Source organism: Neovison vison, chromosome 11 (assembly GCF_020171115.1).
Source record: "Neovison vison isolate M4711 chromosome 11, ASM_NN_V1, whole genome shotgun sequence".
In the NCBI taxonomy this organism is placed as follows: Eukaryota; Metazoa; Chordata; class Mammalia; order Carnivora; family Mustelidae; genus Neogale; species Neogale vison.
The window spans coordinates 198,713,612-198,740,993 of NC_058101.1; the positions used below are offsets into that span (position 1 = coordinate 198,713,612).

Here is a 27,382-nt window from a genome sequence, read left to right on the forward strand (position 1 = left end):
CCGGCGCGCGGCGGCGGGTGGCAGCGGGTGGCGGCCTGCGATCGCCCACCGGGAGCCGAGGACCCGCCGGGGCCAGCCCTGCGGTGCGGGTACGCGGCGTGCGCGCCACGCGGGGCGGCCCGAGCGCTGGGCGCGGCGGTGCTGGACGCCCGGCTCGCGGCGGGGGCTCGCGGCGGGGGCTCGCGGCGGGGGCTCGGGGCGGGGGCTCGGGGCGGGGAAGCCCGAGGATCCCCCCCACTACCTCCACCCCTCCCAGGGCAACCTCCTGCGGGGCCCGCGGTCGCCGGCTGGGCGGGCCGGATCTCTGGAGACTCGCTGCCCCCAGGAAGCCGGGGGAGGATGGGGCCGGCAGGACTTCCTGCGCCCACGTGGAGGCTCGGGTTGCGTGGTCTGGCTCGCGTGGGGTCCGAGGGGGCTGGTGGGCGGGAGGGGGGATTGGATTCTGTCCCGGCGGGTTACCCGGCGTGTCCCCCTGGAGTTGACGCGGCTGGGGTTCGGGGCTCCCCGGAGCGTTAAAGCTGAACTTGGAGTAACACCTCCCTTTCCCTCTCTGCGTCCCTCCCACCTCCTGTTTAGTGGCACGTACCTGGCGCCCGACCTCGGTACGCTAACCCTGGAGCCGGTGGTAAAACCTGTGCAGTGAGGGCTTACAGAGTTTGGGCAGCAGAATCAGGGGATAATCATGGGTCCCAGTAGCGACTTTTTCACGGTCTCCCAGTCTGAGGCGCTGAGCCGCGCAAGCCAAGGGCTAGAGCCTGAAGCCCAAGTGCAGGGAAATTCACACACCCCTTCCGCCCAGATGCTCAAGAATGCTCGGGGAGACCCACTCGGTTCTGGGGTTGCCCTCCTCCCTTGTGCTGTTTAGTTTCCCTTGAAAGGACCCCATCCCTTACTGGAAGTTTAAGGGCTGTCCCTGTTGTAGATCAGCTTGTGCCTTGCCCCTTGAGTGAGTAGAGCCCACGGTACTAAAACTCCGCCTCAGTTTAGCACCTGACACTTTCCATCGTTTCTCCCCATTTGATTCAGTACCCAGATGTGATGCTCAGGGGTGGTAACATCTGTTTTCATCTGGGGACGCTAAGGGGAGAGAAAAGGGACAAATTATCCGGTTAACATCAGAGCTGGGATAGCTCCAGTGAAATTTGACACGGGTAATAATCCTGCGGGATTTAGGGGAGTCTGTGCAAGATCGGATGTTACTACCTTTGCTAGGAATGAAGCTTGAATAAGATGATGTGTATAACCCTTCACAGTGTCTGAAAGATAGCAGATGATCGATAATCCCTCCCTCCCCCTTGTGCTGGCTCTTATTTCCGAAGGGGGGGGGAGGTGACAGATGAGAACAATTTGTGGCAAAGGCATTTGTACCAGGTTGACAAAAATCCTATGAGAAAGCAGTTCATAGATGTAATATTTGGGAATGCAGAACTCTACATGCCAAACCTGAACTTCTGGAACAGTAACTTAACTTGATTTTTTTCCTCAAGGCGAGACACTGTCTGGGACTCCGTGATCTGTGATTTCTGACGGGGTAAATGTCACAGAAATTGTCTGACTTTGCAGCTCCAAAGTTGACATGCGGTTGCATTGATCTGGAAAGCCGGGGTACCAAAATGCTTTTCTCGACCGCTGTCTTCCTTCTAGACCCAGCATGAGTGAAGTTCCCTGCAAAAAACGTGATGACTATTTGGAATGGCCTGAGTACTTCATGGCAGTGGCCTTCTTATCGGCACAGAGAAGCAAAGATCCAAATTCACAGGTAAGTGAGTTTTCTAGAATGTTTGGACACACAGAGACCGAGATAACCTGGAAATGAACAAATCACAGCCGGAAGTGGGTCCTTGGCAGCTTAAATGCAGAGTAAATCTGTCTTTTGTGCTGCTTCCCCAGGTGCTTACCTTTTTCACAGGCCACCACCATTCATGGCCTCTTGGACCCCCTCTGGGGTTTGGGGGCTCTGCTTTCTTTGGCTTGTGGGAGCTGCCACCGAAAGCAAGCGAGGAAGCCTTGCTCGCTTTGGAGCTCTGCCAGCTTCTGGTTTCATGCACTGCCTGTCCAGGACCTCGCCAGGTCACCACACCTTCCCGGCACGTTTCCCTGTAGGTTGGAGCCTGCATCGTGAATGCGGAAAACAAGATCGTGGGCATCGGGTATAACGGAATGCCGAACGGGTGCAGCGATGACCTGCTGCCTTGGAGGAGGACGGCGGAGAGCAGGCTGGACACCAAGTACCCTTATGGTAGGGCCTGGGCTGTGTTTCCTTCTGCTTTTGTGGCTTGGCCTTGCTGGTGCTTAAGTATGCTCTCTTTTAAGTCATCAACAGCTGGGCAAAAGAAAAATCCTTTTCTTTGGGGTATGTCAGAGGATGTGCACGGTGGCTCCACAGGTTGTTTCTTGGCTACCCAGAAGCAAAGCAGCTAACCAAGGACTGGCCAGGGCTTCGCTCTGATGAGAAGCAGGGTTCTTTCAGCCCCCTTCCGGCCTACAGAGGAAATCTCAACTCCTCTCTGAGAAGGAGGAAATGACTGTGGGCTGTGATGTGGGAAACAAAGGCAGAAGAGATGTTAGTAAATTTCCTTACGACTTACAGCCCCTGACGAGTCCTTGAAACAGGTGGAGTGACCTTCCTCTAGAAACTCAGCTGCCTTCGTGATAATACTTTGCTAAGGGGCACAGGCAATCCTAGCCCAACCCCAGGATCCTGTGAGTCTACTTTAACATATAAAAATTCCTTTGGAAATTTCCTTTATCTCTACCCCCCACAAGGTACATGTTGGCAGTTGTGCCCCAAGCATATGACCCTTTGATATACATCCGAAGGGTCTCATGACTCGGGTTTTATGAGACAGCAATAAGTGACCTTTTCCTAACAATAGCTAGCCCGCTCAAGCTCCTGGGAACCTTGCTTCCAAAATTCCTTAGAGACTATTGATGCTATCCCTAATCCCTTCCCAACTGGAAAATACATAATGGGCCACTCCTCTTGACCCCATGGCTGCTTTTTCTGTTCACGGGTCCTATCCCCGTACCTTAACCTTTTTGTGCCGAAGACCTCCCAAAATTTTTTTCTTGGCCAATAGCTTCGAACCCTGATATCTTTCCTCCATCAAGCCGGGCATTAAGAAATGGATGGTTTGGCATCTTCTTCCTGTTCTGGAGGCTGGGCTCTGTATTCCCAAGGCGGCTGGTAGTCAGACCCCAAGCCAGACGTGTGGAACCAAAAACCTTTGGCCTGGCCAGCTCTGGTGTCCACCTTTGAACTAGGGGTGGGTGCTTCCTATAACCTGTTGAGTATCTGAGCCCCAAGAAGAACCACTTCAGCGATTGGGAGGGACAAGCCACAGCCTCGCTTAACTTTAGTTCCCTGGAGAAAATGCATCCAATGTTCTAAAAGAGGGAAATGGGCCTACTTACGCTGGTTGCAGATTTTTCATAACACGAGGACCTGTGTTTCTGTCTGGAAATGAACGGAGTGCCTCTGTTGGGAGTAAAGTAGACGAAGCCCATCCAAATGGGAAAGATTGGGCCTTTAGGAAACGAGGGTCGAGGAGTGATGTACAGTCTTTCTGCTTTGTTGACTCTTCTGTAGTAGGCTGGCCTCTGGGGTTTTCTCTAGAAGAATTCCAAGTCTACACTTAGCTGAATATATATTTTTTTACTAATGTTCTTGGACCTTAATCATGTTAAATAAGCCTCTTGAGTTTCTTTTTAGATTGCTTAGGGCAACCGCTCCATTTTCTAAAGAAAAAGAAAGACTGCTTGGCAGTGGGGAGGAAACTGAGGATTGGGGGTGGCGTGGGGGTACGGGGCTGCCCAGAGCTCTGGGTTTTCCAGGAATAAAACATAGTTCAGTGATTAGGGGGACTTAATTGTCAATTTCATCCTTTTAACTCCAGCCCTGGCAGAAATTGGAACCGTCTTCTCAGCCTTAGCGTTGTAGCTGAGTGGGGCTCCTGAAATGAATAACGTGCTAATGTATTTTAGAAACTTTTGTGTCATCCTGATTGTGATTCTGTAAGCTTTCCATGGTAAGGAGGAAGGGAAACGGTCTGTTGTGCGCAGGTACATGGCAAAGGTAGTTTTGCACAGTACGGTTCAATGTCCCACGTAGAAACCGTGAGAATGAAAAGTTCACTGTGTTTCTGGTCTACACTGAGACAAAGGACAACCATAGTGTTTTTCACCCAGTCCACACGGTGAACCCTGGGGTCTCCTGCTGAAGGAAGGAGTCTGAAGGTGTCAATCTTGTAAAAAGCAGAGGCTTCTTGTAAAAAGATTTCAGTCTTTGGACTGGCATAGACGGTCCTCCTTGATTCCTCAGCGGCTCTCAAGGTGGACCTGTCCCTTCTTCTTCGGTCACTGCGAGCCCTAGGCAGATCCTGGCAGTGACCTAGAAGCCAAAGGCTTTGCCGCCTACTGGCCACCCCTGACTTGGAGGTGTTCTCCAGTAGCTGATCCTGTTTGTTCTTAGACACTGCCTTTCCCCAGCCTGGAGGCAAATACCTTACAGAGCTCCTTTCCAAAAGGAATTAACAAAACAAAACCAAACCCGTGGAGGCGTTTGTCCAACTTCAAAGATTTTTTTTTTTTTTTTTAATTGAGTAGTTGCTGAGTTTCAGGACACTGGTTGTCTGCATTATTTTGTACTCTCCACACGCTCCCTCTTGGTTTTCAGAGCTCTTTGCCGTTGCTCGCCCATTATCCGTTTTACATGTGGCTCTGCTAGAATGTAGACAATTTCTTTCACTAGAGTAGACTTGTCCTTTGATGTACCATAAAAGTCGTAGACGGTATTAAATGCTTTCTAAAAGGCATTCGGTGTTACTACCATCATAAGACATGTAAAGATGGACTTTAAGTCTAAATAATCATGACTAGTTTTAAACTGTACACTCAGTCTTGTTTTATCAAGGGATTTCGGGCCACAGGGAAGCACATGTTTGGATCTCCTTGGAGGTGGTGATAGAAATGTTTGGTGGTAATTGGCCAAAGTGCAAGTTTTTTGTGTTTTGTTTTGTTTTTGTTTTTGTTTTTTTACTTCCATGTTAAGATTAAATTAATCTGAAAGATCAGCGATAATGTTGGGATTGGGTAGGCTTGATTTGAACCCTTTCTTTCCTCACCGTCCTTATTGGCAGCCGAGCTGCTGAGGAAGGATAGATGATGTGCTAATCCCTGTAAAGGAGCATTAGGGATCATCCAGAGTTCTAGACCAGCCTCGTCTTTGTTCTTTGGAATACATGAGGATCCTCTCTCAAATGTCAACAACACTTCCCCGACCCCAGGATAATGCTAGTTAAACTCCCCTTATCTTTGTTGGAGATGTAATTGACATGCAGCGTTTTATTAGATTTCGAGTGTTACAGTGTAATGACTGGTTATTTGTATGCATGGCAAAATGATGGCCATAAGAAGTCCAGTGGACATGGATCACCTTATGTCATTACAAAAAGTTTGTGTGTGTGTGTGTGTGTGTGTGTATGTGATGAGAACTTTGCAGATCTGCTTTCCTAGCAACCTTCAAATATGCAGTACAGTTTTCCTCACTGCAGTCACCATGCTGTATGTCACACTCCCCAGGACTTGTTGATTTTATACCCGGAAGTTTGTACTTTTTGCTCCCCTTCACTTGTTTCATCCGCTCCTACCCCCCACCCACCTCTTGCAACCACCACTCTGTTCTCTGCATCGGTGAGCTTTTTTTTTTCTTTTTAGATTCCATACATAAGTGAGAACATTAGCATCTCTTCTCTTCTCTTCTTTTCTTTTCTCAGAGAGAGAGCCTGTTGGGGAAGAAGGAGAGAAAAAACCTGAAGCGGGCTCCACACCCAGCATGGAACCCCATGTGGGGCTCGATCTAATGACCCTGAGGTCATGACCTGAGGCAAATTCAAGAGTCTGAGGCCTCACTGACTGAGCCACCTAGGGGCTCCCATTGGCATATTTTGAGTAAGACAATCCATGGTTGATAAAATCTCGATGCCAGTAACCCTTTGCGTTACTCTGAGTTTTACGAACCAGCATTGGTGTTTGGAGAAGGCGTATGATGTTCCCGCAATCTGGGGATCCTGCTTGGACCCCTTGCAGAATCGTAGTAGTGCCTCGGGGTCCTGTGCCCACAGGGTTTGAGCCTGCCCATTTTTTTTTTTTTTTTAAGATTTTATTTATTTATCAGAGAGAGGGAGAGAGAGAGAGAGCGAGCACAGGCAGACAGAATGGCAGGCAGAGGGAGAAGCAGGCTCCCTGCGGAGCAAGGAGCCTGATGTGGGACTCGATCCCAGGACGCTGGGATCATGACCTGAGCCGAAGGCAGCTGCTTAACCAATTGAGCCACCCAGGCGTCCCGAGCCTGCCCATTTTTATGGATGGGAAAAGAAAGGCCCAGAAATGTGATGTATCCTTTTTAATGTGACGCAAGCAGGGAGACATCTCCAAACTCTGAGATCTGTGCCCTCCGCTACCCAACTGCCTCCCCCATAGGGCCGGGGAATTCAGCTTTTCTGAAAGGCTGTTTGAGTCGTAGCCCAGTGGAGCACCCGTTCTCTCCCCTTTGCACCGTGCCCTTGAGCATGCAGAGGCTTAGGCGAAGTAACCCCCCACCCCGAGCTCGGGGGCTTGCATGGGTGCCCTCACTTCCCATGGGGCGGCGTGCATGGGGCTTGCTTCAGCGCTTCCCCGACGTGGAGCTTGGGAGCCGCGTAAGTTTGGGTTTACTGGCAGTGTATACAACTTAATTCTCCTTATTGATTCTGTTACGTTTAGCGTCATTAGTCTTGATCGACACTTTGTGGAGAGGAGGGAAGCTTGGAATACTTGTAACATAATAGGAAGATGGAGCTTTTTCCAGGTTGTGTCTCTGGAGAGGCATTTTTAAAGGGTGTTTTTGTTCTTCCAACCTTGGGATCAAAACTTCATGAAACTATTTGATTATAATGTAGTATGAGTATGGAAAATGAAAATTCCCCCTGCCACAGAAACTGCCTTTTATCTCATTCTTTTCCTGGAAAATCCAAAAGCTAGGGTGCTGTCAGTAACACGAAGTGGCAGGAAGAAGTCAGCGTTAAAAGTGACACCTTTTCACGTGAGTGACAATTAAAAAACTGGGAAGCAGCAGATTGATCTAATTTAACCGTATGAAAAAGCTTTGGAAGATTTTTATTTTTAGGAGGGAGTGGTTGCAAACCCGGGATGAAGTATTCAGCTGACATATTGAGTTCCTTTCTCTTTATGAAACTCATTAGAATGAAGCACATTTAATCAAAATACCAATTTTATAAAATGGAGGTAAAAATACTCGTGGTAATTCAAGAGATCACACCTTCCTCGGGGCTCCGTAACCAATGTTGATGACGTAGTTTGCAGACCAGGGAGCTGGAGTGGAATCATCTTCCTTCATCCTGGAGAGCTGTTGTTCAGAACTTGGCTTTCTTTCTTTCTTTCTGTATTTTTGAGCTTGGCATTTTTTAAGTCGGGTTCCCTCTGCTCCTCCAGCTCGCCTATGTTTTCCTGTCCTGCGGTTTCCTGTTGGTGAGGTCTGTGTGGGTGAGGAGGCCTCTTTGCTTGGCCTCCTCTTCCGTCCTCATCAATGCAGAAGCCCGGATGGCTTTGCCTGCTGTTTCCCAGGTGCCCATCACGGGAGGACCACAGGTTCCGATGTCCCAAGAGGGGTGGCAGCCTCATTCTTCATGCATCAGGCAGAAATGGCGACGTGGGGCTCCTTCCAGGGTTGGTTCCTGTTTCTGCAGGAAAACTCGAAAAATGAGTTAGTGCTGGGGAGGACACTGCTGGAATTCATTAAGGCATTCTGTTAGCCTGGCAACTTCCAACCGTTTTACCAGTGTGTGGTGGTGCTTCTGTAAATTTCATATTTAAATCTCATCTTTATTTTTTAGAGTTAGCATATTGCTAAGCATGCATAGATGTCATTTTAGCGATCACTTAGCCATTTACCTTACCCCCTTGAACACTGACATTTTCCTGACTGCCACGCACGTGATGTATTTCTTTGGCATCCAAAAGGTTAGTCTTGAGAAACTAATTTATCAAGAAGTTAGGCGGCTGATCCTTCTTGAGCTGTGACTTCCTCAAAACTTGTAAGAGCTTCTTCGTAATTAAGATCAAATTTGTTCCTTCAGCCAGCTGAAATTGAACGCCCTCCAGTTTTGTTCGGCAGATCCGTGAACTTGATGACTTGCTGTTTCTTTGGCTGCAGAATTCTAATTTCACTTGCAGATTCCTGCTGTCCCCCCCTGCTCGGCCTCCTAGCAGTGGTGGCCCTGACGGTGTGCCTAAGGAGGACCTTTTGTATGAAATAATGAATAAAATCAATGGAAAACTTCGAGCAAGTTTATCCCAGGAAGAAAGAAAGTCCATTATTCATATGAATCAAGGGGCAAACTCAAGTTTCGTTGTGTGATGCTTTAGGCAATCGGGGAAATTCAACAGCTTATGTGTGAGGCTCCCCCCCCGGAAATTAACCAGCTTAATTTAAGGATATTTCATGATCAGGGATAACTGTTTATAAATAGTCTTAAGAAAAGAATAAATCATGATGGGTGTGTTGATTTATTTGATTTTCATCTGTATTTTATTTTATTACAGATTATTATTTTTTAAGTAATCTCTACGCCCAACGTGGGGCTTGAACTCATGACCCCCAAGTCAAGAGTCGTGTGTTCCATCAACTTAGCCAGCCAGGTGCCCTTTCGTCTACGTATTTGAATCTATAGATTCAGGGTTAATTATTTTTGACGAGCCAAAGATTACTGTTTCACTAGAAATATCTAGAAAGCACATACAGAGAGTAGCAAGTTCTGCAAAGCATATGTAGAAAAGTCTGTGTAGGAAAACCTAAAATGCTCATCTGTGAGGATCCAGCCTACTTGTAAAAACACGTTTGTCTGGGTTTTATAAAGATCCAGTTTACTTCATGGAAATTTGTAATACAAGCTTACCTAAGTAATCCAAGGATAGCGATTTCCAAATGAATGAACAGGAAGTGAGCTCAAGTTCATCTTTGTACTCTCCCTCAACATAAAAGGTTTTTTGAGAAACTTAATAGTATCAATAAAATTTTAGGGTCACATTCAACCCATTTTAGGTTTTAGGTATGGGAGCACGTTAATTTTCTGAGTGCAAGTGGATATTCCTTATGGTAAATAGAACTTTAATTTTTCAATTTCAGTAAGTCTTTGGCCTGGAACTTTGGGCTGCCAGGCAGTGGGGGTGCAGAGAGCAGCTGATAACGATGGGTTTTGTTAGTCTTTGTTCTGCTGATCTATTCTACGTCTGTTCTTGCTGATTTGGGCCGATCGTCTCTGAAATCAGCCTGAATGACTAAGGTCTTATTTTGCATTTTTTTTTTCAATGTTCAGCATTTTCAACATTTCAACGTTACCTTTGTTATTAGTGGTAGAAAAGTAGAATATGTATATACTGTTTGCTCCTGGAAATATGGAATAAAACTGGGTTCCTGGAGATTTTTGGACATATTTATATTGCATTTTGCTTTGACTTCTTAGGACCTTTTAAAATATTTGGATGAGATTTTATATATGTCTTTGCGTATTGGCTAAGAAAGACCCCACAGTGCTTAAAACATCAGTGACCAGATTCCAGGGCAGAATCCCAGACAGGCTTCTGGAGCCTTGGGTCCAGGTGTGCCATGTTTATACCCAGCGACTGTGGGCTTGCTAAACATAACTTGACATTTACTTCTCAATATCTTTATGAAATAAATGATACTGAGAACTCCATCCGTGGTAGAATTCTAGGGAAAAATGAAACAATACAGCTTTTTTTTTTATTTTAAAGATTTTCTTTATTTATTTGACAGACAGAGATCACAAGTAGGCAGAGAGGCAGACAGAGAGAGAGGAGGAAGCAGGCTCCCTGCTAAGCATAGAGCCCGATGCAGAGCTCAATCCCATGACGCTGGGATCATGACCTGAGCCGAAGGCAAAGGCTTAACCCATTGAGCCACCCAGATGCCCCTAATCAATATAGCTTTGACTGCATTTGATTAGGGACTCGTTTCTCTGCCTGTGGGGCTGAAGGAGGTTCCAAAGCCGTCCTGGGTGAAAGCTTCCGAGCTGTAAAAAGCTGTTGGTGGCAGTGACACAGACAGGACATTCGCATCTGTGTGTGTGGATGAATTACTAAGGGGAGAAGCAGGTGTATTCTCTCTGTGCTTCCAGTGGTCAAAACTTGTGCCCATTCTAAGAAGATTCCAAGTCGGACAGAGACAGGACACACGAGCTGGAGGGGGTGGTTGAAGTTACAGGTTACCCCACAAACATGGAGATCCGTAGACATTGGATGAAAAAAGGTCGGAGGGTAGAAAAAGACCCCACGTCAAAGTCCAAGAAAATATAGAATAGAGGAGGCAGGTTTAGAACTCTAGGAGACAAGAGGGTGTTCTAAGACCAAACCAAACGGAGAGGAAGGATTTCAGAAATCCTTTTGTGAATCAGTCAGCACGACAGTGTTTCCTGAAACACGGCATCAGGGAATCGTGGGTTGAGTGGAGAACACTGTGAAAGAAGGGAGTCGAGCTCCAGGGAGCGCTCAGTCTTCCTCCTGCTCATGCTCTCTGGGGGGTCGGTCCTGGCCAATTAGCCGAGGTGTAAATTTTATCTCTGTGCTTCTTCCAAATGATAGATGCCATAGTAAATTTAAAATATTGAATATGATAACGGAGCATGAATTTTTTAATTCTGCAATTAAAAGACTTTGTTCAAGACGCCATTAATTTTGAGTTTAGGTGAAAGAGGGAAGTGGAATTCCTCACTGTCGTTGCTCCTTCTCCAAGTGAGTTACAACTTTTTAGGAATTGCAATACTCACAAGCCTGCTCTTCTTCGATCCGTTACGCGCTGTCTGTTGGTGATGGGGGATCACGACTATATGTTCTATCACAATGCAGTTTTCAGACGAGGTTCACTTGTGGTTGTTCATTCACTCAGCGTGTCCCATGCCAGGCTCTCTGCAGTAGTGAGCGAAATGTACAGGGTCTGTGTTTTCAACTCAGACTCAGTGATGGAGGTAGACAGGAGTGAAATCAACAGATGCTGTTGAATATTCCTTTCTGAGGAAGTGACAGTTGTGCTGAGACCTGAAGGACCGGATGGGTTCCCAAGAGGTCAAGGTGGGCTGGTCAGTGTTTTGGGGATGGGAAGGACATCCCTTGCTGAGAAGAGTGCTTGGTGCAAGCCCTTGGTCAGGAAGGTGCTTGGAGCATTATGTGGGAGGGAAGGGATTTGGCCCACACTTAGCGGTGAAGGTCCAGGTCGGTCAAGGTCACGGTTGGAGTAATGAGATGAGGCTGGGGACTGTAGGATAAGGAGTTTGGATTTACGAGATTGAGCTGGTGTGTAGGGGATGTGCGGATGGTTCGGGGCAGGAATGGAAACAAGGATGGCAGCCCTGAAGTGACTGGCATGTGTGGCTCTCTGGTGACAGTGGTAGAAGTGTCGGAGATGGGTCTGGGGTGTATTCTAGAAGCAGCCTCAAGAGGGCTGGGCGATAGGGGGTCCTAGAGGGAGAGGGACTCCCTCAGGCAGTTCCAGCTTGAGCGTCTCAGTTTGGGGGAAGATTTGGACCCTGAAGTGTGGGGCGTCTGTGAGTCCTCCCTGTAGGGGTGTCACTTAGTCAGTTGGGTACGCGAGTGGGGACAGAAGTCTAGGTTGGGGACGTCCGTGGGGCCATGTCTGGCATTCGGGTGACATTGGGCCGTGGAAATGGGTGAGGGGATGGAGGGACGGTGCAGAGGCTGGACTCTGGGCTAGTCTCTGAGGTCTGGCACGCTGAGCGGTTGGGTGGAGGAGGCAGACAAGGTGGGAGCCCTCAGGGACCTTGGGGCACGCTCTAAGGAGGAGGAGGGAGCCGTCAGCCTCCGTAAAGGCTGCTGAGAGGTTTAAGAAGGGCAACAAATGTCCTCGGTGTTTAGCGACCTGGAGGTCATTACTGACGCTGCCCGGGCAGTTGTGACGGCACGGCAGACGGAGGGCCAGCAGCAGGTGAGGGGCCGGGGCCGGCCTGGGGAGATGGCTTGGAGCTGTGTTTGCAGACAGAGGGCGACCGCGCGATGGGACCGGAGAAGGGATTCTATGTCCGCAGGAGACTGAGGAGTCCAGAAAGGGAAGAAGAGGACGGTGTGCGACGGTGTGCGGGGACGGCCTCCCAGGCCGCTTCGTTCGCGGTAGCAGAGGGTCACTAGGTTTTGGGGTAGGGGTGGGAGGTGGGCAGCCGGCAGCCGGCGCAGAGGTCCACGGAGTTGCAGGGGGGATGTGATCCACGGCAGCCTCTCGGTGAAGGATGAGGCAAGGTTGTCAGCCGCGGGGAGAGGGGGAGCGTGAGCGGGCTTGGACACGGGGGAGTCGGGGAGGAGGTTGCTGGGCGCAGTGGAGAGGGCCTGCCAGAGTCACGTCCCAGAAAAGTAGGGCAGGGTCACGGCTCCTGTCTCATCTCAGAAACCGGAGGCAGGTGGGTTAAGCCCCATTTTCTGCGCGCCGAAACAGGATCAGTGAGTTGCCTGAGGCAGGCCCAGTAGAGCCGGAATTAATTAGAACACACACGTCCTGACTCCTCTTCCAGTGCTCACTGCTCCGTCCCAGTTTACCCTTTGTAAGCTATTAACACAAGAGGGAAGCTTGCAGTTTTTATTGTGTGTATTTGCATTCCACAGCTGTCAAGCAGTGATTAGTGTTCTGTTTCCAATTCATGTTTCTGGAGTACGTCTTGGGCATCAAACACGCGTTTCCCGTGAGCGGTAGGACGGGAGCGAGGCAGGGCTTCCCCATCAACGAAATGCAGCATTTCCACACCCTCCTCCCTCTGACCTGATTGTGTGCCCTCAGCACATAGGGAAGCAATGTAATTAGAGTTCTGGGGGCTTTATTGTCCATAATGGAAACACCACAGTCAGAAATCTCTTTAGCCCTAAGCACTACCATTGGGGCTAAGTGGTTCCCCCGGGTGCCGTGTGTCGCTGCCAGCAGCCTTGCTTAGCAAGAGGCAGAGAGGAAGGGGGCAGGGGATGGGGACCAGGGTAGGACAGAGAGAAAAAGAAACGCCTGCTCTCCCACTGCGCAGCCGAGCAGCCGGGGGCTGCGGGGTCTCAGGGGGACAGCCCGGGCCCGAGAGCTTAGGGAGCATGAGCACCGACCAGGCTGCGGTTCTCTGCCGCGCTCTTCACGGACCTAGTCGCGCTAACGGGTCTTTTTCTCTCCCATTTCACAGGCCAGGAGACTGAGGCTCCACAAGGCGGGTAGGGTCCTAGAATGAGCAGGTGGAGGGGACAGAGCCTGTGAGGAGTGGCCGAGGCATCACCCTGGGAGTAAGTGAGGGGAAGGCAGAGCCAGGCCCCGGGGGCCTTTTGTGCAGCCCCGAGGAACAAGGGGGAGTGGAGATGGGAAGTTCCAGCTGCCCCTGGCAGGGGCCCTAGGATTCGGGGCTTCACTCAGAGCCTGGAGGGTTTGGCCGCCTTCGAAGTGAGTGACTCATCTCCGTCTTCCTGGGCCTGGCCAGAATGCCTTTCCGCTGTCCTTTTCTTCTACAGACCTCCTCTCTGGGCACAGCGCGGTCACGCAACAGACTCCGGACGTTTCCCAGGCGCGGGGCTGGCTTCCTCTGCCTTATCGCTGGAACCCGTGTTTATTTTCACCCGCAGACTTAACGCGGTCACCATCATTAACTCTCCACTGGGGCTGTGTGTCCCTCAAAGCCAGAAGGTTGTGAGGCCCAGTTCCTTCCATCCTCCGGATAGAAAGACCACCCACTGCCCGGGGTGAGGCCGGGGGCACCGGTGTCTGATTCTGAGCAGGTGGACGTGGTCAGGTGAGGCAGACGGGCTGGCCCCCGTCCCCCTCCACCTCTCAGCCCGTTTCCTGCCTCTTCCCGCTGCTTTACCTCTTCGCTGCTCCTTCTCTGTGTCTCTAGCCTCTTGCCTGGGGCTCAGGCATCTCCTGCCGGGCAGGGCCTGAGCTCTAGGACTGGGCTCCTCTGTTCCCGCAGTCCCAGGAATGCTGTCCTTGTGAGCGCTCCGCCTGCAGCCTGAGCTCCTCACTCCACGTCTGCGGGACGCGCCTATAGCTTAAAACCGTCTCCTCTTCCTTCTACCGCCCAGTACAGGGGGATAGCTCTGCCTGAGAGGCCCTGAGAGCGAGATGGGCTTTGGAGCATGCCAGGAAGTGTCCGCAAGGAAGACGGGGGAGGGGGGGGCCGGGGGAGTTGGAGAAGCAGAGGCTGCACATGGTCGACGTGGTCCATGGGCCCGTGTGGACGGGATTGTCTCCAGGACGTGGTGCGACTGTTGTTTCCAAGTTGTTTGTCCCTCCCCCTGCCCCCACCTTTAGTTCAAATCCTTTGAAAACTCAGATCCTGAATTCAGTAGCTGCTTGACAGATATGGAAAGTTCAGGAAGGGGAGATAAGGTACTAGAGCGTTGACCTTGCCTGGGGGCTAAATTCTAGCAATGCTTTGGATTTGGGGGAAGCCCTAGTAGACTTTGATAACGTTGGGGGTAGTACTCCAGGGGTGGCGGGAGGCGGGTGGGGGGCTTCAATGCCGAGGCCACTCTGCTGTTAAATTATTGACTTGAAGGATAGGTACTTTGGAGGCTGGCAGTGATGTAGGAGGCCCTGTCAGGACAGCTTTCAATAATGAAGAAAAAAGTAGTTGAAATTCCATTTTAGCTCCCGAAGCCCCGGTTGCCTAAATGATCTGTTCCAGGAGCGAGTTCGCGCCCCACCCCTCCATGGACTTTTTGCGTCCGTGGGGCTCCGACCACAGGAAAGAGGGTGCCCGCGCCCCAGTAGAGAGACGCGCCGGGGTGCAGTGATTGACAGCTATAGGACCCTTGAAATAAAAGCGCGTAGATCCTTGTTTCAAGAGGTGATGACGAAAAGAATAGAACAGAAGTGAAATATCTTATAAAAATTAACTTCGAGTTATTTTTTAAAAATGCTCAGGGTCAACTTTGAGCTCGGGCATCCTGCGTCATGTGTGTTGTCAGCTGCAGGGGGAAGCCTCCCACCTTTCTGTTCTGGAAGGCCGTGAGCAGATGCTTCCCGGCCCTGGAGTCCTGTCTCTCCGGCCTGTCCGCGAGCGAACCATCCGTGCTTTTCCCCATGGGTGGCCACCCAGCCCTTGAACCTTCAAGGTCAGGGGCAGAGGCATATTTCCCCAGACACTTACTGAGGCTCCTGTGATCCAGCCTGGAGATTGGTGGCGGAAGGTGGTGCAGAAACTGACTGTGTGACCCTCCAAGCCACCCTTCATTTAATAGGCTGAGGGGGGAGAGCCTCACTCCCTAAGGAGGTGAGGGGTAGAGCCACCCTGTTACCCCTTAAATTATTTGTGCCATACTTAGCCTTTGTTTAGCATTATTCAAGATGCTTTCTTTCTTTCTTTTTTTTTTGGTAAAACCTATTTAAGTAACCTTAATAATAGTACTGTCTAAAATAGATGTTGTCTTAGTCTTGTATCAAATAAGATGAAAGTCGAATCTATAAAATGTTGAATCTCTTAAATCTAGCCAGGATGGAATATATCCTGTTAATTTGTCAAACTTTGAGAGAACCACCTACCTGAGACAGTAAGGATTAATCAAGCCCTAGTAAGAGGGAATTTGAAAAATACAGTTTTCTAATTATACAATCTCTTCTCAGTGGTCCAAGGTTAATGCAGTTCTGAATTCTGACAGTTAGTAATAGAAGAGGGAAAAAAAAAAGACCAAAGCATATGAATTGTCTTATAATTACCTGAAACAGAGGTTCTCCTTCTGGCAATCAAGAACTTTATATGCATGAATCTGATATTTTCAGCATTTGATTCTTTTCGTTTTAAACAATGGTGAGAATAATTGATAGATTTGGTGTCACTTTTTGCACTTATCAAATACACTTGTAGTACTTGGAGATATCTTTTGGTCATCGCTTAGTCATAGATGCATAATTCTAGGTAGGTAATTGGCAAATGTGCCCCAAAGGGGACCCTTTAGCTATCTGATGAATACTTCCTAGGGACTGCGTACTTTGAAATACCCTGTCCTGTGCTTACTACAGATCTAAAAACTGTGTGCGTGTCAAAGTCGTGAACAGGACCACTCCTCTTTGGTTGGTTTTGGCTCTTATATATTTGTAGCTCTTGCTTTAGTTCTCTCCGGGTGACACGGGAAAAATGCTAGCACTAGAAAAATATAAATTTATTCCTTCATTTATTGCTGTCAGATATCTATGGAGTATTTATCACAGAGAGAAAAGTCACAGCGAAACCTCAGACCATCCAGCGCAGAGGCCCGCGGAGAAGACAGGACGCTGGGTTTTATGACATCGGTCTGCTTTCTGAGACTCTACAGATGCATGAAGACTTAGGGACTACAGGAGAAAAATGAAAGAGCAGGACTGAGCCTTGGAAGATCCCCCGAGAGGCGAGAGAAAGAAAAGGACCCACGGAGACGTAGGAGGCTCCACGGTGTCTGGTGCCTGAGAGGGTTTCCAGTGGAGAGCTGTTGCTAACTGGGGGCCCGGCGGGCAGGCGAATCCAAAGATTCACCCAGAGAGGCCTGGGTTTGGGTGAAGATCGGGCCACCCAGGGGTGTACGTGGGAGCTCGCTCCTACCAGCGCACCTGAGAAACCTGCATCTCTCTTCCCCGCTCTCTGTCCTGCCAGGACCTGGAAACTGGCGTGTGGGACCGGTCACACTGAAATCCGCAGATTTCGCAAATCAAGGCCTTTTCTCCCCAACCCCCCGCCAGTTGTTGTGAATATTAATAACATATTACAGAAGTCAACAGTTTTCCGTAGCCCTGCTTTTTAAAAAGATTTACCTATTTTGAGAGAGAGAGAGAACGCACAGGCGGGGAGGGGCAGAGGGAGAGGGAGACTGAAGCAGACTCCATGCTGAACGTGGAGCCCCGCACAGGGCTGGATCCCATGACCCTGCGATCATGCCAGAACCAAGAGTCGAGGCTTAATCGACTGAGCCGCGCGGGTGCCCTACAGTTACACACTTTTTATATGGTGACCCAGCAAACAGTTCACACCTGAAGCACACACACACACACACACACACACGCACACCCCTCAGACAGTTTTTAGGGACCAGACTTAACCTTTGCCATGTAGGACACATTCTGATCTCATCTGTTTTCATTCCCCTGTGCTAAAAAGAGGGAAAAAGCTGTTTGTAACTCACTAAACTGGATTTCTTGACCTAAAGTTTGCAAAGTATTTGTTTAGCAAAAACCAGAGGTTGTAAATGTATGATGAAGTCAAGAGATGATTGTTTAAAAAATAAATTAGTCTTGCAGTTGGAGGCAGGACGATTTCGTCTTGAAAGGAAGAAGAAAAGAGATCTGAAGTGCCGAGAAGGTGGCGTCTTGAGAGTGGAGACCAAGGACATGCAGAATGGAGAGAGCCTGAGTCGGGAGGGGCTGGGGCCTCCAGCAGGCTGGGCCAAGGCTGCCTCTTGCCCTTGGCCTTAGGAGAGAAGGCACAGGATTTGCTGTCGAGAGACTGTCTTGGAGAAGGTCAGCTGTTCTAGAGGAAGGAGGGAGGAAACCGGACACAATAGGAAAAAGCTGGGAATTAGATGACTTGGTATTTCAAAATTCATTTTTATTTAGTTAGTTGGAAATGCACTTTGTTGGAGTGGGAAATACAGGAAGGACACGCCTTGTCTAGGGTCACGTAGCTTCGAGCGGCAACTGGGCCTTGAGTACACTGCTAATTAACTGAATTTAAGTAAAAATATAAAGATCAAAAGGAAGAATTTAAAACTTAAAAAATAGAGTCTTCCACGTGTCTGACACTTGGTTGTTCGTTCATACAGCCCAGTAGGACACGTTTCTAGCAAGAAGCTTTGTCGTTTTCTTCTTGTTACTTTGTAGCTAAGAGAAGGGAATTCTGTTGATCATTCCAAGTTTCATTTCTATCTGCTGCCCTTAGTACGGGGATGTCGGATGGGGCCCAAGACAATCGGTTTCACGTGGTAATTTTCGTGAATGAATCCAGAGCATACAATGTTCAATATTATCCCAAACTGCCTGGGATGAATCGGAGGAAGACGGTTGCAGTCAACGGGACATTCTTAGAAGATTCAAAAGAAGATGGTAGTAACAGTGAGTAACAGACTCAGAAACTGTAGTTCTGGAGATTAATACCAACACCATCAAAAAATATTTTTTGATGGGAAAGCCTCTTCTCGATATTTGCATTTAAGAGGACTTCCTGGATTTCCCAGCATCACCATCAACAATTGGAGTCTGCATCTCCTACTTTATTCATTCAATAAATATTTAACCCCCATTATGTTCAAGGCAGGGCATTAGACTCTGGGAAATTTACAAAGAACCTCGAAGACCTACCGGTCTCTGCCCTCAAGGGGGAAATAAGAGAAACAATTACATCTAATTGTTAACAGGGAGCAAGTGTTAATCCCTCCTGGGGTACATCTTGGTCACCAGGGAAGTGAATGGGGCTGAAGGGGGCCTCTCTGAGGCCAGTGTCCTCAACGCCACTGAGCCCGGGAGCCTTTTTTCTCTCTCCTGCCATCCCCAGGAGAGTGGCTCAGGTCTCTCTGTGGCCAGCCGGCGGGGACTATTCTCTGATGGGCTGTGATCTTAATAAAGGCTCATTGACTAAGCAAGTACATCAGGGCTACAATGTCCCAGAACTATGAATTTAAGCTACTCTTCATTTAAGGCTCCCGTGCTCCTAGAAGAAGCTGTTCAGGGCAGAAGGTTGGTCAGTTGGAGAGGATAGCGGGTGGGGGTCCCCTGGAGGCCCCCCATATTTATAATTCCAGCAGTTTTGTATGATTTGGACCATGGCCAGATTGTCATTAATTTGTTCAATAAATATTGACTTTGGCACTTGTGCGCTTAGTATGTGTTAGGTCTTTTGGGACTTACTAGAGGGTTCTGCAGCAAAGTGTTTCTGCAATGCATCTGCGTGTTGGAATCAGGCGGGAAATTTCTTAATCCCAGGCCACACCCCAGATGAGCAAGGACAGGTTTGCAAATCACTGCCAGGGAGAGGATAATAGAGTTTTAGCAACGCACCCAGAAACTTAAATACCAGTGTACGGGAGCAATAGGGCGGCCTCCCAGTACGGGTAGGGGATTTCCAGCTCAATCACAGCACTGAGGACCACTACCTTGAGAGGAGGAGCACCCTTGTGAGCTCGTTAGGGGATGGGACACCTTGCCAACGCCCGGGAAGATGGCCAGGCTTACAGGTTTGCAAGAGAGGAGAGGAGGCTGCTCCCTTTGACTGCGTTCAGGCAGATCTGCGAGTGACCTCGGATCACTCTGTGGGGATCATTGGTGGAATGGGCCATGATAGCCAGAACTTGGCTTTCCAGTAAGTAGAGGAAACTTTTTCTTACGTAAGACGAACCACTGGTTATCTGCCAGCATCCTTCTCGTGTGTATGGGGGTCGAGAGCCGTGAGGGGAAGGAAACCCCTTGGGATAGAAATGCTCTGCTTCATCTCCTGACCCTTGCTCTGGAAATCGCACCGTGCCCTCTTCACAGTCACGGCCAAGATCCCCGCATGTGCGTATCAATAGGCAAATGAGCCATTTTATGTGCGCAGTCCCGTACCCCAGGGTCTTGCGGAGCCATGAGCTATTGCCCTGCTCAGGGTGGGCGAAGATACTTGACCTTGGCCTCTCCTGGCTGCTGGGGTGCTTGCAGACCGAAGGCTGCCAGGACGAACGGTTTTGCGGCTAATCACCAACCTGTCGGGCTACGTGGCCCTCGTTTGGTATTCTGTCCTTCCTGTTTCCGTTCAGTTTTTAAGAAATCGAGTCTGTTATACACATTTTTGTTTTTTCCCAAAGAGGGGCGAGTGGAATGCTTCAGCCGCATTAGTCAACTCCTCGGGAGTCGCGCTGTTAAGTTTTCCTTTCCTTCTCTCTCAAACGCGCAGTGTGCCATGCTGAGCTGAACGCCATCATGAACAAGAACTCAGCCGACGTGAAGGGCTGCACGATGTATGTCGCCTTGTTCCCGTGTAATGAGTGTGCCAAGCTCATCATCCAGGCAGGTAGGAGGGGCCCCCTCCCATTTGTCACATTTGCATCCCTGCAGACGGGCTTGATCTGAAATCGCTGTTGTTTAGATCCAAATTAATTGCACTAGCAACTTTGCAAGGTACTTCCTGTGTTTTGTTTTTGACTGGTGCCAGGTAGTCTAAGACTAATTGTGTCCTCTGTGATTCTTAGCATGTTTTTAATTTAGTTTGCAACTTCTTAAACTGCCGGCTGCCGAGAAACAACACAGGCAGTGCATATAATTACTGCCAATTCACCGTTCTCCGACACGTCGTGCATAGATTAGGGGGAGGGAGAGAAATGAACTTCTGTCAGAAGCAAGGTCAGCTGGGAGTCTGTATATGAAATTTTAATTTTTATTAATATATGGTAGAGGTTTTAGGACGCAAACATATCTTTGCACATAAATGTCATCAGACTCGAATGGTACTACTGTAAGTTTTCCTTACATTACAGTTACCGTAAATCTACGCCATTGTATTCTGAATATTTCACCTTTTTCGTGCTGTCACATCTGAGATTCGGCTGCACTTTGTCTCCATAAAACTCTCAGCTTGGATTTAAAGACTTATCATGTTAGCCAGATGCGTGGTTTAAAGGGCCTGTTTATCAGGAGCCGGCAGGTCTCCGAGGGGAGGAGGTCCGGTGGCAGCAGAATCAGGGGCCGGCCCCTGGTGAAGAATGTTCTGGGCTCCTTCCCTGGTGGTGCACGACCCTCTGGGAGTTTTCCTTCCCGCGCTCATACCCAGCTTCCCTGTAGTCCCTCCGGAGGCTGGTGGAGAAGGAGGGCGGCGTGTCCCTCCCGTTAGCGCGGCCCTGGGGGACAGGAAAAGAAAGCGGATCTGCTGTCGACCGAGCTGCCTGGAATCAGTTCTCAGAGCCATTTTCAGAAGCAGGGAGGCCATTTACCTCAGATTTTTGCCAGCACGCCCCCCTCCCCTCTCCCCCACCCCCAGCATCAGCCTCTTGGGTTACGAGCAGTCGCCCTGTGAATAAAGAAACCGGATTGCCCACAGTAAAGAAAATTTGTTAATCGGATCAAGGCTTGACTACTTGACATGTTTTCACTTTGCATTTGTTTAAAAAAAAAAATCCATAAAGACTGGAGGGCAGATTAAAAATAATCTGTCGTCTGCTGCCTCGGAAGGTGGCAGATACGGGTTGCGGTAAGTGGCGGTGGTGGGCCAGCAGGCTCGGGAAGGGTAATTCATCACGGGCGCTTCGGGGCTCCGTCTGCCCCTGCGTGTCTGTCTGTGTGTCTATACTAACGGGGCTGCTTCTGCTGCTGTTGCCTTTGAAGGTATAAAAGAAGTTATTTTCATATCTGACAAATACCATGACAGCGATGAGATGACGGCCGCGAGGCGCCTGTTTGATATGGCTGGGGTGGCCTTCAGGTACTTGGGAAGAGCTCGGGGGAAGGGTGGGTGGAGGCCAGATGAAGAAACGCATTTGACCTTGGCTGACATTTAATTTCTTCTCGAGATGCCTGACTTGCACACCTGGAAGCCTCTTTTTAAGTGCCGTGGGCTGAGGATCTCGAGATGGTGTGGGGAGTGGATTTTTGAAGCAGGGACAGGAGTATCGGAAGATAATCTGACGGATGATACTGCGCTTAAATGCTAGGAGTTTTCCGGGGCTTGGGCTAAATTACTCCAATAGCGAGAAATTGTGAAATTCACAGGTTTCGTAATATTAACATTAAACCTTGGTAAATTTTGTAAACGTAACAACTCTGACATTGGAAATTTAGGATGAAAGGAACCTGCAAGGTTGGAACACCAGGAATTCTTCTGACAGCAACATTTTAAATTGACATTGGAAGTCATTTCGACTTCTGCGGTTATCTTTGCTAGGCAAAGATTGGGAGGTATGTTCTCCCGGCAGGTCCTTTCAACCATCTTCGATTCATGGTGGAAACTTCTTTTGGGATTGAAAGCTTTCAAAGCAATTCCTTTATAGTATCTGTGCTCATCACTGGGGACAGGGGTTATACATAATGAATCTCTTGAACTGTTGTGCCTTCTGAGACTTTAAATCCAGATTATTTACATCATAATAACAATTAGGTATTAACCTTTTACTGGCTTTTTACAAGAATGCAATTAGTCCCCAAATATTTTCCTTTGAGCTGTTTTACAGGCTACCTGAGTAAATTTTTACATCTGCATTTTTTTGAACGTGACTTTAAAATTCCTCGTCACTAAAGCTAATTTTGTTTGTTTGTTTGTTTTGCTGTTTGTACAAGAGGCAAAAGAAAATTTACCCTTTTTTGCTTTTTAGCAATTCCAAGTTGGCTGCAGAAGTTTCCTAGGAAGGAAGAGAAATCTGTTGGGAAAGCTAGTCATCGGGTATCATGTTGTGCAGCTAACTTGTTAGAAATCCTTTGACTCCCTGATAATTCGTGAAGTCAGCTAGCTGGAGAACATACAGACGGAGCCACCGCATGCATCTTTTTTTTTTCTTTTTTTGTCTTAGTCTTTTCGGGTTTGTGTTCCTCTTAGTATGGGGCACTGTAATTGGCTCCTATAGAGATAAGATATCAAGCGAATCCCGGGAAATTTTTTTCCTCCCCACAGAAAATGTAGGTTAAGCCAAAGTAAACAAATTGCTTTAACGACTCGCTGGATAATATCTTGATATATTTTGTTTCTTGTGTTTAGGAAATTCACACCAAAGTGCAGCAAGATTGTCATCGACTTTGATTCAATTAACAGCAAACCGAGCCAGAAGCTTCAGTGAGTTACATCTCACTAAATCTCCAAAAGATTGGGATTATCCTCTTCTAAGAAGCTGCTCATACCTTTCATCTTGAAGTTACACATAACTTTTTAATAGCCAGTACAGCAAAAGTAGATATCCAAAGGATGTAAAGCCTCGAATCTTCCCGACTGCCTCTCTGGTCACATGGAATCTGCATCTGTTTAGACTGTTGATTGAGGGCTTAAAACCAAGGAGCGTGTAGATGACCTTTCGTGTGTAGGGCTGGCCTGGGGTACCTCCTGCTTTGTCTCCTGGTTTGCTGGGATGCTGGTGGCTTTGGACAGCCGCTCCTCGCTGCTATAGGTGCTGGGACGACAAATCAGTAATTGTTGTGTTCCTGGTAGGATGAATGGATGCACTGATTTAAATGTCTGACCCAAATGAAGCATGACTAACATGTAGTGCCCTTGAGTGGGGCGGGGGGTGGGGGAGTAGGACCCCCTCCACCATGCCAGGAGGTAATGGGGACGTATTGGCTTCAGGGCATTGAGAGAAACCGCCAGCCACCCACCCAAGCTCTCCTGAGAAGCCATGAGCACAGCTGAGCCCGGGCCACCTTCTCTGCCTCTGCAGTCCTGCTGCCCCCGGCGGGAGGGTGGAGGGGGGTGGCATGTTCTTCTTCCGGAAGTGGGGACCCGTGTTGGTTTACACCGCACATGGAGCTCTTATGTCACTTCAGCTGAATAATGAGTTGTTCCTGGAGCAACAGAGACAGCCTGTCTCCCCTTGTTGACCCCCAAGACCATGGCTGCGGCATCAGGGTCATGTGGCTGGAAGTGGCACGTGCACCTGCTTCTTTTACCCTGAGGAAGCATCGCTGCTCCTCCACATGCCAACCTGGTTCACATCCAAGGCTGCTCGGCAGCCAGGGGGTCAAGGAGCTCCTGCCCTGTGCGTGAGACTTGAGGGAATTCAGACTCGAAGTTGAGTCCAGATCTGTGGGTAACGGGAGCCCACGATGCTGCTGGCACAGTGTCTTCACCTTCCCAGTCCTGGCGGCTCGGGGCTGTGACTGTGTGAGCCTTGTCTCTAATCTCCTTTCATTTTTATGAAACGTGCTCAGTAGCTTTGTTGAGAAAATGGGTTCTTTATCCTAAAGATGATTACCGTTCTAAAGTGCTCTTCTGATTTCATGAATTTTTATTTTGTCTCTGAGGTCTTGTGCTCTGTATTCTAGGGCGATCTGCAATTTGGCTCCTCACTGATAATATTAAAATCTTATTAAAATCTACCGCACGGAAGTATGTTCGTTTTTATATTTTCACTAGAGGCTTAACTCTCCATTTCTGTCATTTCTGTACTGTCTGTGGAACACACCACATATGTTTTCAATGTCAGAGGACAGTTTGAGGGACAGGCTGCGTGCTTCCCCGGGGTTGATGGGTGATGCGTCTCTAGGGACCGGGTTGAAGTCTCAGGTGCGGGCCATCTCATGGGCCATCTTGTCCCCCCGATAGGCCCCAGGCTCCCCACTCCCATGACACTTCTGTCGCCTTTTTCTCTTTCTAAATCTCTCTTTTCTTTCTCTTCTCTACCCCCCAGCCACTTGGCTCCCTGCTCTAAAATGCATAAGGCAAAAGGTACGTAGAAGAAAGAAATTGGTAAAGATACTTAAAGAAAGAAAATATATTGGGTTTTTCTGCAGCTGCCCATTACGCGTCATGAGCCCTGTTAGCAAGGAGTATGTAATTTTTATGTCATATTCGTAAATATGTCTAAGGGCTAATAAGCCAGTAGTGCAGCTAATTTATTTCATGTTGGTACTATTTTATCTTGTGTCCCACTGGTTACATGGAATTTTAGTGGGGGAAAAAACGGTTGTTTTTTTCCCTGTTGGGAGGAGCTGAACAAGGAAAGATCTTCTCCAAGAAGGAAGTATGTCCACTGACAGTCGGCGGTTGGGTTGTTCACGGGGTGGTGATCCTCTCAGTGTGGGTATATAAGGCTTACACACACACACACACACACACACACACACGGTGGCTGGACTTGATCTCCTGGTGACAGGAGAGTAAGTAATTATGTCTTAGTTTCTGGTATCACTGCAGGAGTGGTGGGATCTTCCCATCCAGAGAATTCCACAGATGTCACTGTTCCAGTTAATAGAGGTTTGCTTTGAACTATTGCCTTTGGGAGAAGCATTCCAGAAGGAAGGAGTTTAGAGCAGTCTTCTGCCTTGCAGGCATTCCTAGATAATTGTGGCAAAGGGAGACTCTATCTGAGAGCCGTGTTGCTACCTGTCATGGCTAATAAATGACAATAAGGAAACGATCTTTCACTGAACTGTTGGCAGAAGAACTACATTTAAAAGGCAAAATTTGTGAGTGAAATGATGGGCGCTCCATTTCCCTGACACATTTCACGCTTTTCTTCTTCTTCTTCTTTTTTTCTTTTTACAAGTCTGTCCTTAAAGATTTCTGAAGCCCAACAAGACCCACGTATGAGCCATCTTTTCCTAAGTTACAAATGAGGTAAATAAAGGGACAAGCGAATTGTAGAATTGGGAGGAGCTTGAATAAAAATGTAGGCTTGGATGACCAGTGATCTAAACTTCCCGTGGGCCGGGCATAATTGCTGATGTGACGTCCATATCCACCCAAGGATTAAAAATATTTAGGTCGAAGAATGGATTGTTGCAGAAGGACGCAAGGATGCAGAGGAAATAGTTCTATTGGTGGCATTGATAAGAAGTTTTAATATTCATAGTTCAGTCGTTTCTGTTTTTTAAAGTAAGGGCACTTAAAAAATGGTAGTTTCAGCAAGTCATGGACTGGAGGCCTTGCCTAATACTCGGTGGGAAGACCAGAGCCCCAGAGGCCAGTGCCCCCTAATGAGCAGATTTGCAGATCATATTGGCGGAGGTGGGCACAATATCCCTGGGCCCAGGACTTTTTGGATCCAGGATCACATTTATAGAAAAAAGCCTGTCATATTTAGACCAATTGATGGGTGCCCATGAATTCTGGAAAGACCTAGAGCTAGTCCAATTTTTCCTTCATAACTGTTGGAAGGGTCGAAAGCCATTTTACCATTAGAATATATGCATCTCCAAGTAGTTGTTGAATGTCTTCTGGGCGTGAGTTGGATTTCCTGGAGGTTTCCTAGTTTTCAGTTCAAGATGACCTCCATGGCTAGGTGACAATTGTTTGTTTGATGAAGCTCAATCTGGCTACCTTTTTTTTGTTTGTTTTTGGCCTGGTAGTCAGATTCATCATTAGTTTTTGACATACCAAAATGGCGCCTCTAGAAGAAAACAGTATTTGGGCTTATTCGTATTTTGACAAAATACCTGACTCCTTGAAGACTATTTTGATTAGAAGTTAAGAGTGGCTATAAGGAGTAAATCCTTAAGCGGTGATTGAAGAAAATCTATTTCCTAAACAAGTTTTCTTATCCATGTGTCCTTAATTACCACCGACCCTGTTATCAGCACAGGAACTTCCACATCCAAATATTTCTCATAATGGGTCTTAGCATTGACATTTTCTACACTTTGTCACAATACACATAATCTGAAGAATACAGACATAGTTTGATTTTTTTCATGTAATGACGTGAAACACAAATGCTGACTTGACATACATCCCCATAAAATTTTTTCCTCTCACATTTAACTCAACGTCTTGGTGAATGCAAAAGAACCGCTTTAAACACTTTATGCAACATGCTGTATTAGTATTTCCAAAATTTGTTCCACCCCATTTCTTCTTTTATGCTCTAAAACATTTTCATTATGTTGTTTGATGCGATGGAGCCACAAGAAGACAGACGTGCCCAAGGTCAGTTTGACTTCCAACCTATCACATTTGTCATGTGGTTCTCAGACACAGGCCTTTGCCCACGCTGAGGAGCCACTCAGGGGCCCGGCCAGGCCAGGAGCCCGACCAGGTGCAACAATGCAGATGGCGCCATCTTGCTGAGCTGGCTCTGGCTACCTCTTTGCTAAGCTAGACAGAACACTGTCCATGTGCCTGTGCACTTTCCCTGGGGTTGAGTGGTCTACGTTTGCGTCCATATTCTCTGAGAAGGGCCAGTGGGAAATGGACACGGGGCAGAAGTGCATGTCTGCGGGTATTTGGCTCTTCCAACGTTTCCGAGGTCAGAGCTTTTCAATGATTTTAAAGGTCCTTTGTTAAATTAAATTGAGTTCAGTATTTTCAAAGAAAATGGGGAGGGGGGTTCTCTATCCCACCTGCTCACCACTCAGTCGTGGAATTCCTGGGTGGAGCCCATGGTGGGGGGGCTCACAGGCCTGGAGCTTGGGAAAGGCGCTGCCCCTGTTTGTGGTAGCCAACTGCCAAATCTCTTCTCTTCCGCCCCGCCCCCCTTGAACCCCAGTCTATACCTTCACTTGCCTGCTGCTATTCTGTTTTTAAATATACTCCTTAATGTGGTATCACGCATGTAAACGTGCCATCTTCAGTGGCATTAAGTACAGCCATCACCACCGTCCATCTCTAGAACTTGTTCCATCTTGCCACCCTGAAGTTCCGTCGCCATTAAACAGCTAACTCCCCATTCCCCCTTCCTCTTAGCCCCTGGCCGGCCATCGTTCTTCTTT

At 48.3% G+C, this 27,382-nt stretch overlaps 1 protein-coding gene across 2 annotated transcripts; it reads left to right on the forward strand.

Moving 5' to 3' along the window:
- On the forward strand, positions 1 to 24,052 carry DCTD (dCMP deaminase). Of its 2 annotated transcripts, none has more exons than XM_044225663.1 (6): positions 1 to 89; positions 1,645 to 1,759; positions 2,104 to 2,239; positions 19,935 to 20,051; positions 21,359 to 21,455; positions 22,722 to 24,052. In XM_044225663.1, the coding sequence occupies exons 2-6, from the start codon at positions 1,652 to 1,654 to the stop codon at positions 22,798 to 22,800; spliced, it is 537 nt and encodes a 178-aa protein (XP_044081598.1). In that variant the 5' UTR covers positions 1 to 89; positions 1,645 to 1,651; the 3' UTR covers positions 22,801 to 24,052. The 2 variants fall into 2 exon arrangements, with proteins under 2 accessions (XP_044081598.1, XP_044081596.1); XM_044225661.1 differs by lacking the exon at positions 1 to 89 and adding an exon at positions 1,507 to 1,531.
- Positions 24,053 to 27,382: the final 3,330 nt, after the last annotated feature.